General features: G+C 40.2%; 1 protein-coding gene across 1 annotated transcript in view; it reads left to right on the forward strand.

The window, feature by feature from the left end:
* syne2b (spectrin repeat containing, nuclear envelope 2b) overlaps window positions 1–13,030 on the forward strand; it is a 201,093-nt gene extending 188,063 nt beyond the window's left edge. The window contains 9 exon segments of the mRNA XM_036575316.1: window positions 126–194; window positions 1,930–2,054; window positions 2,667–2,793; window positions 4,694–4,884; window positions 5,676–5,876; window positions 7,234–7,362; window positions 8,157–8,340; window positions 10,963–10,985; window positions 11,094–13,030. Of these exon segments, the coding sequence (XP_036431209.1) occupies window positions 126–194; window positions 1,930–2,054; window positions 2,667–2,793; window positions 4,694–4,884; window positions 5,676–5,876; window positions 7,234–7,362; window positions 8,157–8,340; window positions 10,963–10,985; window positions 11,094–11,396 (1,352 nt within the window). The 3' untranslated portion in view covers window positions 11,397–13,030.
* The last annotated feature ends 69 nt before the right edge of the window (window positions 13,031–13,099 follow it).

Genomic DNA, 13,099 nt, shown 5'->3' on the forward strand with positions numbered 1-13,099 from the left:
AAACTGTAATGATCTGTTTAATCTAGTTAAAATAATCCGTCTCAATAGGTATTTTGGGTGTTATTTGGATGATGTTCATTGCTTATTATACATTTATTCTAGATGTTAATCCGCTTCTCTTGCAGATGTAGAGGTCACTGAGAGCTCTGAGTCCTTTATTAAAGCCACAGCTCAGGCTCTAAGCGCTGCAGCCGGTAGGCCGCTGCCTGCTGCATGCTCTGTTTACCCACATTGCTGTGTGCTCAGGTGTTTTTGGCATGAATAGACTACAACATGCATATTGTACCCTACCCATGTTACTAAGCTTGCGTTTGTGTCTTTTGTGTGTTTATTTTGTATTTACTTGAGTTCTTTAAACCCATAATCACCCTCCTGACTTTTATAGCCCATATTTCCATCACCCTGTGAGAAGGTGTTGTTTTATTACACTCAGAAGAAGGGCATGTGTTTTCTATGTGAATGGATGTTTTATGTTTTATGTGTGAACATCCCTTATGAATGCCCTATTATGAGCTTTGTTTTTGCACGACTGTTGGGCAGTTTTAACTAGAGATGGCACTGATTTGACACGTGGTATAAGAAGCGGAGCAGATAATTGATTAATTGACCCTTATTAGTCCCCCATCCTTGCAGTGAAACACCACATACACACTAGGGGCAGTGAACACACTTGCCCAGAGCAGTTGGGGGTTAGGTGCCTTGCTCAAGGGCACCTCAGTCACAGACTGTCAGCTCAGGGGATAGAACATGTGACCTTCCGGTCGGAAGGCTGGTTCCCTAACCTCCAGCCCACGACTGCCACATGCTGCAATCGCATGTGATTATGTAACAAATCAAGCTTTAAATATCGCAGAATTGCTTATAATGTAACTTAATATATAATATATAATTATATAATATATATGTATCTATAATATAATATATAATGCAACTAAAAAGTAGTTCGGTAGATAACAGCAGTGGCCACATGCAGCCCAACATTAGCATGAGAACATTTTGCACATTTACACATTTTTTGTGACATTTTTGTAAGTTTTACTAATTTCGTTTTTTTTAGAGCGTGATTGACACATTTTAGCTACAATTTTTTTTTCTTGTAGAGTAGTTGAGCAGGGTCAGCATGGTACATTTGGACATCCATCTTAAGTAAAGTGCTTCAGTTTTGCGTAGCTCATTTTAAAGGTTAGTTCTTAAAGAGAAAAAAAAAATATTGGATTTGTTTCAGTATCAGTCATCAGAAAAATAAAGTGGTATTGTGGTAAATAAAGTGGTAAATGAAGTGGTATTGTGCCTAGAACTGGGTATCAAAATGTAATCTTTTTTTATGGTACCATAGAATTACCTTAGTAAAAAACAATTCTATTTAGAGAATGTTCTCTATATATAATATTTTCATTGTTCAATTTTAAATATATTTTTATTTTAATGCAGTTATTTTTTTAAGATGACATAGCATTTTTCTTCTACTTTCAAGGGCGTAATTGTCTATTTCTTTCCTGAGTTTTACATATGGGTACATATAATAAGAAATGTGCCATAACTTTTGCACAGGCCACATTTGATCCATTTTTTTCTGTTGTTAAATGCATCAAATAAACAGTACATTAAACTCAAAGGATATGATCTTAGTAATTTTGTTACTACTTATGGACCTGGTTTGAAGCTAACTCACTCGTTCGTGTTTAGCAGGCAGAAGCACTCAAATAGCTTTAGTTGCTGCATGACAGCAGTGCTTCATGACACTGTGTGTTCTTGTATCTGTATCGGTAGTGAAAATTCTGGACAGTACACAGCCCAACCTGTGCCATCTCTAGTCTCGACCCCTCTGCATGATTCAGTTAGAAAACACAACAACAGAAACCTGGTTAAAGCCCTGTTTATCATGTTGCTGATCATATTTCTAACAGTAATCTATCTCTGGCCCCTCAGTAGGGAGGTCGATGACAGAGCCCCCCAGCTGGCATTCTCCGCCCCCATCGGAGAGGAAGCGGATTGTCCACAGCCTGACCTCGTCCCCTATAAACACCAGTGCTTCCTACCATCCGCAGGGCTATGTAAGGACCACTAAATCAGACACACACATACCCACAAACACAAAATCCCCAAAGCATACAGTGCTGTGCTGAAGTCGTCTGAGAAAATAAAAAGGACTTATAAAGCTGTAAGTGTTTATTTTATTAGGATGTCCAGTATTTACAGTTATCGGTCATTACTACATTATCTAATCTAGTCATTAATTAAATTAAACCAGGTTCTGCTGATAGAACTGAATAAACACCTGATGGCTGGAGAGCTGTGAGAAGTCAGGAACCAAACCTGTGTTCTTCTGACATATTAACTTTACCAAAAACAGTACATTCTTATATTTTACTATGTTTATGTTTATTTATATTTATTCTAATGTTACACACTGTAAGATACAGTCGTATGGAAAACTCAAAGTACACAATTTGTTGACCGGGGTACCCATACTTTTGCATACGACTGTAAATATTGTTTTTTTGGCTGCCTAAGACTTTAGCGCAGTGTTGTCGGCTGTTATCAGAAAGGTATTTGTTTTTTTTCCTATCCACTATGATCAGTCATTTCTTGCAAGTGTCACCTCCCAGTCGGTGTCAGGCTGAGCTGATGTCATACCGCTTGTGTGTGTGTGTGTGTGTGTGCAGGCTAAGCTGATGTCTGAGTGCACTGAGAGCATAGATAATGTGAAGCGGGTCAAGCTAATCCTGAGTGATGACGAGCTGCTGGAGGACCAGGGCCTGACCACACTGTCCACTGCAGACAAACAGACAGGTGAGATTCTCTCTCTGACACATACAGTGGGGTCCAAAGGTCTGAGATCAGTGGTGAAAATGCTTCTATTTTGCCTTCCTTTTTAATTTAACCCTTGTGTGGTGTTCAGGTCTGTGAGGTCCATTTTCATTGTTTACCAAAAAAAAAAGATGTGATATATTATTATTTCAACCCCAGATTCCTTGGTCTTTCCTCATTTTCTGTGAAGAACATATAAAATAACCCATTTTCAGTGTCTTCACCCCCCACACATTTATATTACACATGTGGTGTTGGCTGAACCCACAGGAGTAAAAGTGTGGAGGTGCTGTGTCCTTCACTCTGTTCTCCTCCTACATGGCCTGCTGTTAGTGTGTGTGTGTGTGTGTGTGTGTGTGTGTGTGAGGGTGGACAACATGGACAGGCTGCTGACTGGCTACAGCTGCTAAAGGAGGACCCTACACTGGACACTTGTGATATTTTAAACATCTGGTATTTTTACATAAATTGTTATGGCTGTATTGATTTAAAAAGACAGTAATGTGGTGGGTCCAGCAGACCACTGAGTAACAGACACATCAACACCACACAAGGGTTAATACAAAGTTTTAATTAGAAATGATATTGTCAGATTAACAGTCTGAGTGAAACATAGAATCGTTGAATGTTTACATGTGTGTGCCCTCAAGCTGGCATGGGCTCCATATGTTTGTGCAAAAGCCTCTGATGAGTAGATCAAATCCAGCTGAGAGTGATCTGAACACGAGCTTCACTGAAACGAATAAGACTAAAAAAAATGACATTTTTGTAGGCCTTAACCTGCTCAGATTCCTAGAAATAGTGCAGAAGTTCAAATATTTCTTCTTCATTTTAATCGTCACTACTTTTCTTTGTTTAACCCCTAAACATTCCAGGTTTATTTCATACAAAGCCTTATTACTCAGTAATTACAGGGCCTTCAATGCAAGCTAATGGAGCTATTCTTAGTTTATAGATGTGTGTAATAAAACTTCGCGCCCTTGCTCGTTAATGGAAGATTTTAAAACTTTCTGTAGTTTATTTTTCAGGTTTAGATGTAAAAATACCAGATTTTCATTGTGGTCTCAGACTTTTGGACTAACACACATTAGAGGTTAAGGGTTAGGGCTAGCCCGAACCTGACCGCAACATTGAGACTCAGCCCAGTCAGGCCCAACAGACCCGACCTGAACACGCTCAAATGCACTTACAGAGATGGATTATTGTAGACATGGTTTTAGGGAGCAATTCAATGCACCTATACACTGTACTACCTAGAGAGGGAGCGCAAGAGAGAAATTGCGTGAGACTACACCAAATTAATGCAAAAACAAATGCGTTAGGCCTGAATCCCGGGCCTAAGCATGGCCCGAAGCCTGGCCTGAAACCTGGGCCAAACTCAGCCAAACCCCTTATTTTGTGGGGCCCTATCAGGCTCAGTTCAGGTAGTAGACCTCTAACAAATAACACATCAGTAAAGTGAATTCAGTAAATAAAATAACTCCGACCATAACCACAAGGTAAAAAAGCATTTCTTCTCTTTTTTTATTGAATTCTAGAACATACATCTTTTCTAGTGAGAACCAATGAAACATTAATGTTTGTACACCTAAACATTTGCAGTAATTTTACTGTGACACTGTTCTTCTATTAGTGCAAAATTCTTTGTTTTATTCTCAGGATAAGTTCAATAATTAAGCAGTCTACATGTTTATGTATCTTAGTCTATATACTTTTTCTTTTCTTTTTTTTTAGTGCATAATTCTTCTTCTTATCTTCCTTTAAGGAGGACCACACCAAACTAAACTAGCACAGACAGATTGCATCCTGATCTAAAATTTGTAAAGCAGGAATGATGGCATGTATAGCCTTAAAGAGTTGACCTATGACTTTTGCGCTCCAGGTGTGATTGAGCGCTGGGAGCTGCTGCAGGCCCGGGAGTTTGCTGACCTGCAGCAAAGGCACAAGCTGACCTCTGACCTCAGAGAGGTCACGGCCTGGCTGGAGGGAGCACTGTCCGAACTGGAGGCGTTGCGGAGAACAGAAGTGTCCAGCAGCATCAGAGATATGGAGAGCAGCATCCACAAACTCAAGGTAAATATAATATAATATAATAGAGTAGTATGAGTGGTGTATAGTATGATATATATATATATATAATCAAATAAAAAGCATGTATTATAAAGTAAAGCAAAAAGGCTTGAGAATGAGTTTCCTTCTGTTTGGCCTTAAAGGGGAACTCCACCGATTTTTCAAAAAATCTGCGTAATTAAATGGTAAAGATGTAAACAAAGTTCCGAGTAGTTTGCTGCAAAATGCTTAATCATCATCAATGCTGTTCTAAGGCAAAACAGAAGAAAACTACTTTTTTCAGATGATGTTACCATCATTAACACGACATATAAAAACCTCAGAAGACTTGTGTAGGTTGGTGTTTTTTTAATAGTAAATAAAATGGTGAAATATATTCGTGTTGTGGACATCATAACACCTGGTTCCTGTCACCACCACTGTAAAGAAATCTGAGTCAGTATGCAGACATTTTAGAAAATTTGGTGGAATTCCCTTTTAAGTAGTTTATTGCTTTTATAACACAGAGGCAAAATACACAGATAGTGATAAATATTTTATTATTATCACAATGGTGTTTAATAACTTCTTGTTAATACTTCAGCTGATGTACATGTTCATACATATGAGCCTGAAAGTGTGTGTTCCTCCGCTCATCCAGCGTTTCTTCTGAAGTCAAGATTATTAATAAGGAGTTTGCCCCCCTTTCTGGGAAGGCTCTATTATTTGGGTCAGCCAGATTTCAGAGCCTGACCTGTTTTATGTAGCAGATTCATCCTGCTGATTGTGTTTTGATTGTATTGTTTTCCATCTAGGAGATGCAGAGGACGTTCAGCATCTACAAGGCTCTGATGATCGGCATGAACCTGAGTGGGCAGGACATCCAGCGAGGAGAGAGGGCGGAGCTTCAGGAGCTGAGGGAGGGGCTGCAGGTGGTCAATCAGAAATGGACTCATGCCTGCGCTGCTCTGGATGGCTGGGAATACCAGCTGCATCATGTGCTCCTGCAGTGTCAGGTGAGGCAAGCGATCAGATAGTCCACAGGTTAAACATCATTATGTTTCCATGACTACAGTATCAGTCAGAGGTTTGAATGTGTGTCTTTTTTATATCTAAAAGTGATTTTCATCTAAAAGCTAATGCTTAAATGTTTGAAACCTATTTCTAAATAGTGAAGTTGATGTTTATGTATGAATTTATTTCCCAAACTTTTACGTTTAAGAACATTTGTGCATCTTATTTAAGTGCACTGGAAAGGCATCTCAGACGGCGCCTCATGAAGCTGCTTGAAATTAGCTCAGCAGGACTTACTCTGTGTGTCCAGAGTGACTCAGTAATCCAGTCCAGAAAACCACCATTCAGATCCTGCATTTACATTCATTTAAATGCTCTATTTAAATGCCTGCACGGCACATGTTCGGTCTGAAACTGTTCCTCGTGTTTCCAACAGTCCTCTGATTGACTCAGACTCTGAGTTTAGTGCTGATAGTCAGAAATTTACATCTGAATACACAAAAAGGTGCAGTCAGGCTTATAAAAATGAGGCTAAAAACCAGCCATGCAGTGTGTGTGCGTGCTTCTGAGCTGAGGGTCGGAAAAAACGCAACAAAAGGTGACAAAATGCAGTGTCCCAATTCACTAAACTTCCCCTCTTTCCCTCAAAATAACAGAAACAGGAACTAAAACACATTTGAACAGACAAATATCAATAACAATGACAAATATTATTATAAAACTGATCATATTTAGCTCTGTCTTTGAGTTTACATGCTACTCAATTTGTAATTAAAAATAAAGGCTGTCTTGCTGTGTATCAGAGTTTTTAGCGCTCAGCAAGAATCCAAGAGGACAGAACATCAATAAAAACATGTCCGCCTTATGCTAATTGTTTATTTTCACTCAATAATGACCAATAAAATGAATTACTATCAAAATTAGTGCACTTTCAGCTCACAGACACTCCAGACTAACATTTTTTTAAAAGATATCTGAGGTGCAGCTTGTTTTCAAGATCTCTGTAAGCAACAAAATACAAAATTTTGCAGGCACTAGATCAATTTTGGATCAAAAAATAGCTAAATTCATAAAGATATTAAATTTCTGTTAGAATTTACATGTCAAATAGTGGCATATCTGAGCAGCCCAGGGTCTCCTGATGTTTACAAGATATGGCATGTGTGACTGTCACGTGTAAATACTTTATAATTGCAGTTGTAATTGTAATTGACCCAAAATAATTCTAGGGTTCTGAGGATTAAGGAAAGTCTTTATGATTAGGTGGTTTTTCAATTAGAATCATTTCAGTGTCATTTTTAAAAGAAGCTGCGTTTGTGTGGGTTTTAAAACAATATGTGTGGTATGTTTTGACCTCAGGAGTTCCATGAGACGCTGCACTCACTGCTGCTGTGGTTGGCTCGGGCTGAGAGCCAGCGCTACATGGTCAACATCCATGACCGCAACGTCGACGTCAACGTACTGCAGGAGCACAGAGACACTCTAAAGGTAGGAGAGTGTGCTTGTGTCACAGTGATTCATCACAGTGATTCACTTCGCTTACTGTTCTTTTGGAAATGATTCTATAGCGTTTCTTGAAATCTCAAATTTGGCCACCATTCGATTTGACGCTTCTGGTCATTTTCAGTTAACCTAAATAGACAAGTTTTACTGAGACAAATGTAGCTGCTTACCTAGTATAGAAATATAATAAGTAAAAAACAAGCTGTTTATTTTTTTTTGTTTGTTTGTTTTTTTTTACATTTAAAAATTGGATTATTTACAACTGAGAATTGGACATTTGTGAACTTTACAGCTTCGGAAATCTAGTATGATTAACCCTTGTGTGGTGCTGATGTGTTTGGTACTCTGTTGGACCCACCACATTATTGTTTTTATTAAATCAATACAGCCATAACAGCAGCTGTAGCCAGTCAGCAGCCTGTCCATATTGTCCAACCTCACACACACACACACACACACACACACACACACACACACTAAAAGCAGGCCATGTAGGAGGAGAACAGAGTGTTGTCAGCCCAACACCACATGTGTAATATAAACGTGTGGGGGGTGAACAGAGTGAAGACACTGAAAATGGGTTATTTTATATGTTCTTCACAGAAAATGAGAAAAGACCAAAGAATCTGAGGTTGAAATAATAATAAATCACATCATTTTTTCTTTTGGTAAACATTGAAAATGGGTCCCACAGACCTGAACACCACACCAGGGTTAAAGGAACAAGACCAGCGATGCAGTGCTTTTACCTGTGTGTGTGTGTGTGTGTGTGTGTGTAGGCTCTCCAGGAGGAGCTGCGAGGTCGGGAGCAGGAGGTTCTCTCTCTGCAGGAACTCTCCACTCACATCCTGCAGCTGGACCAAGGCGAGGACAGCCTGGAGGCTAAAGAGAAGGTGCACGTCATCAGCAACAAGCTCCGCCTCCTCCTCCGACAGGTGGCCCATGACCTGAGCTTGCTGCAGGGCTAGACTGGTACGTGTAGGTCTCTCACACGTTCAGTGGTCAGGAAGATATTTTTACAGTAGGCATACCCTCAATCAATCAATCAATCAATCAATCAATCAATCAATCAATCAATCAACCTTTATTTAACCTCAGACAACATTGAGGGTGACCCTCATTTACAGTGCTGGTGAGCTGATACAGGAAAAAGGGATTTATAATTTGTAAGTACATTTCAAAAAATAAAAATTATTTAATAATAAAAATGACTCAAATCCGATACGTATAAAAAAAGGAACCTAAAATGACTGAAATAATAATAAAGTAATCATAATTAAAACAAGAATGAGAATATGAATAATAATAAATAATTAATAAATAACTAAAATAATGAAATAGGACAATAATAGTGGAAATCAAGTAAAACAGTTGCAGAGTGGAGGTGGTTAGAAAATAAAAGTTTAAAATGGTCGAGTGACACCAGCGAGCTGAGCTCCTCGTCCAGCAAGCAAAAGGCTTTTATTATTAACTGATATCATCTCTAAATAGCCTAAATCGATTCATTTTTTCTGGCATTACATTTTGAATCATGGTCTGAGTTTGTGAGATTTTAGGTCATTGAACACAGCATTGTATGAGCCTACATTGTTAATCTGAGCACTGTGAGTCATCGGTTAAGGCTGCCAAAACTAGCAACATGTTTTAGTATTTTATTAAAATTCCAACAGTGATTCCTAACTTTAGAATTGTGCTTCTAAACTTTTGAGCACTGTGGTCCTCACTATATTTCAGGTCCCCATAAAACGAGTACACAAAAGTGTAAATGTCCCAACTGTGCAATGAAAACAAACACACACATGCTGTCATATTCAACACATCACATTTGTTTACAGTCCTATCACAAACACATCACTGAGGTCGGAAACAAACCTCGTATCTCCAAAAAGGCAACTTTACAGGAGAAAGAAAAACATTCTCAACTTTTAATAGAAGTAAATGGAGAAATATTTTTTTGGACCTTTTTTCTGTTGGTCATGAAACTTTGACACCACAAAAAAGCCAACTGCCTTTTTCAAATGATGTCAAAAAATAAAAAACGATAAAATTGGATTCTTCCTGTGTTGCAGGATTATGAAGGCTCCTCAGTAGACGGTTGACTGGACGAGCGCTGCAGGCCTCCCGGCTCTATTAGACAAGGTACAGCACAGCATCGTCCCGTAAAGAGCTGCTCCCATTTCTCTTTGCTTCTGTTGAGTTCAGTGCATCCGCAAAATGCTGACTTACTTCTCCTCCTCTTCGTTTCCTCCAGGAGTCGAGGGCTGCTGAACAGAGACCTCCTGAACGTGCTAAGTATGTACTGAGAGGGTGTAAGTGTGTCTGTGTGATGCACAACTGACTAGAACACACTGTGTTGTAGTGAAGTTTACACACAGAGAGAACTGGGTCAGAGCAGACGTGATAGAAATCAAATGGAGAGATAGTTCCAAGCATTTGCTGCTTAACTTTCACACAGACAAAGATGGAACGGCCTTGTTTTTTCTAATGTTATGTCCGTTCATTGCTAGTGTAAAGATGGAGTACACATAGCTACTGGTGTACACTTTGTGTTAGCCATCCTCTAGCCCAGTTTCTGACCACAGAGCCCCTCTTGGCTCGAAAATTTTAAGAGGTTGTCCACTCTTAACATAGCAGTGACACTGGCGTGTATACAACCCCAGTAACAGCGCTGAGTCTGATACACTTGTCCCAGTTTCACACTCACTACCATGCAACCCTGTGGTCAGAAACTAGCCAACGATGAATGGTGTAAATGCAGACTGACATGGTGGTGGTGTGTTAGTGTGTGTTGTGCTGGTCTGAGTGGATCAGACACAGCAGTGCTGCTGGAGTTTTTAAACACCTCAGTGTCACTGCTGGACTGAGAATAGTCTACCAACCAAAAATATCCAGCCTACAGTGTCCTGTGGGCAGCGTCCTGTGACCACTGATGAAGGACTAGAGGATGACCAACACAAACTGTGCAGCAGCAGATGAGCTATCGTCTCTGACTTTACATCTACAAGGTGGACTGACAAGGTTGGAGTGTCTAATAGAGTGGACAGTGAGTGGACACAGTGTTTAAAAACTCCAGCAGCACTGCTGTGTCTGATCCACTCAGACCAGCCCAACACACACTAACACACCACCACCACGTCAGTGTTACTGCAGTGCTGAGAATGATCCACCACCCAAATAGTACCTGCTCTGTGAGGGTCCATGGGGGTCCTGACCACTGAAGAACAGGGTAAAAGGGGGCCAACAAAGTATGCAGAGAAACAGATGGACTACAGTCTGTAACTGTAGAACTACAAAGTGCACCTATACAGTAAGTGGAGCTGATAAAATGGACAATGAGTGTAGAAACAAGGAGGTGGTCAGAATGTTATGCCTGATTGGTGTAACTGACTGATCTACCCTTTATGCATGAGGCGAAACTTTACCTATAGGAGCCATATCGTCCTCTACACTGCCCGCAGTGCAGGGGTGGTGAACTCCAGTCCTGGAGGACCAGATGGTGATTTGGCTACTAAAAAGCAGTTAATTAAGAGCAGGTAAATACTCAAACTGTGCTGACCTCTCTTCAGCGCCACAACGACCTTGCAGCTGTTCTGCGGCTGTGCAAGCAGGTTTGGGTCTGAAACGGGTTCCAAATTTAGTAGTACCGGTCAGGCTTTGTCTGGTTTGCTCTGAAAGTAGTAGATATGGATCAGGCTGAAGCTTCAATCTCACATTAGACACAAACAGGACTCGTAAAATCTGCTGATTACACTGTACTGCCCAAAACCTCTTTCTTAACCAAACACTCTTTCTGTCTATCCCCATCCAGGTCAGAGAAGATGGAGGTGTCCCCCAGCAGACCTTTCCTGTACCGGGTGCTGCGGGCGGCGATCCCCCTGCACTTGCTCTTCCTGCTGCTGCTGGTGCTGGCCTGCCTGGTGCCTCTGTCTGAGGACGACTACAGCTGCGCTCTCTCCAACAACTTTGCCCGCTCCTTCTACCCCATGCTGCGCTACACCAACGGACCTCCTCCTACATGAGAACCAAAACACCTCCCTTTACTGCTACTGAATGGATTCGTCCATCAATACTGGAGACAGGAAGAGGAAAGTACCAAGTACTCTCAAAAAGGAGGTTCTGATTTCAGACCACCTTCTACCAAATATCTCCAGTCCTGGAATCTTCGGCTTTGTTTATTTAACGTTGATGGACTTTTCTGGGTTCCAGCATTCAGACTCTCCAAAGGCTGTGACAGTCATAGTTTGGGGATTTTTCCTAAACTCTCCACGCAAAAGAAGAAGAGTTAATGTTAAATGGTCAGTATTGGATACCATAACAACAAAGGCTAGCACAATGCTACAAGAGAAGATTTTAAGCTACTGTTAAGTCACAGATGACTCACCGAACCAGCACAGTCCCAGAACACGTCATTGTTTATAACTTTTTAAAGAAATATCTGCAGCACCGGACTCACTGGAAAGCTGGACGGTCCATTTTTGTACATATCGATCGGTTGCATTGTGTTGTTTGACCTAGAGACTCGTACTCTGTGTGGAATTATGAAGTTTTTTTTTTTAATCTGTAGCAATTTCAACTGCCGTACGGCTGGACACAGCCATGAAGAGAGGGAATAAGAGGTGAGGACGAGTGCAGATATGATACGTTCAGGCCTTATCCTCTTATTTCAGGCTGGGCGCCACGTTTTCAGTTTGTGCGTCAGAGTTTAAATCATGTAAATCTACTCACTGGTGCAAGACTAAGTCTAAGTTATTATTAATAGTTATTATATCAGAAAAATGGTACGTTATTGATTGTGTTTTTTTTTTTAGATGTGAACCACCTCATGAACCTGGTTTGTAACTCACTCACTCACATTTAGCAGGCTGAGGATTCTCCTCAAGGGGGCACTAGTAGCTCTTGGTGCCTCATAAAAGTGGTGCATTGCACCTGTGACACTTTGTGCCCTTGTTCTATGAGCTGTGTTTATGTTCTCACTTGGTTTTCCTGCGACCAGTTCAGTCCAGACGTTAGTTACGGAAGTTTTTCTCCCGCTGGCCTCACAGCCAGGTCACAGTGAACTGCATGAATGTACTTGGGTATAAATATTTATGCCAAAAAAGAGAATGTATGCATTGCTCCCAGAGTAGGACTGTTCCTAATAACACAGCAGGATTTAGCGCCCTAAAAGAAGTAAAAAAGCGCAAAAAATAGTTTGCAAAATGGGATAATTTGGGCATGCAGTTAGCACAATGCTAACAGTTTAGGTATTAGCTTCCATTACTTCTCTGGTGTGAAGCTAAGGAAGCAGAACTATTTCACTGAAGGTTCAAAGAAGTGCCAGCAGCAAAAATTCAGACAGATTAAATGGTCTGTGGACGACTGAAATAGGTCCATCTTATGAGCGAAATGACTTATGAAGTTACAGAAAGGTTGGCGCTAGCTAAAAACATATTTATTTATTTATTTATTAATTGACATCGCCTCCTGTCAACGCGTTTGAGCGAGCCATGCACTGCCAACTAGAGCCATAGTACAGACAACGAGCATTAAGAATAAGAGTGTGTACAGTTTGTGTTTTATTTTTATGTATTTATGGGATGATGTATAGTTAAAAGCCAATTTTTACTTATACATAAATAAATAAACAAATAAATAAAGCTGTTTGCCAAGAGAATGCTACTGGACATGTTTTTTTATTATTATTTTATATTTATTTTCTACTTCCAACAGCCTGCGTTTTTGG

Source organism: Colossoma macropomum, unplaced genomic scaffold (genome assembly GCF_904425465.1).
Source record: "Colossoma macropomum unplaced genomic scaffold, Colossoma_macropomum, whole genome shotgun sequence".
NCBI classification, from domain to species: domain Eukaryota; kingdom Metazoa; phylum Chordata; class Actinopteri; order Characiformes; family Serrasalmidae; genus Colossoma; species Colossoma macropomum.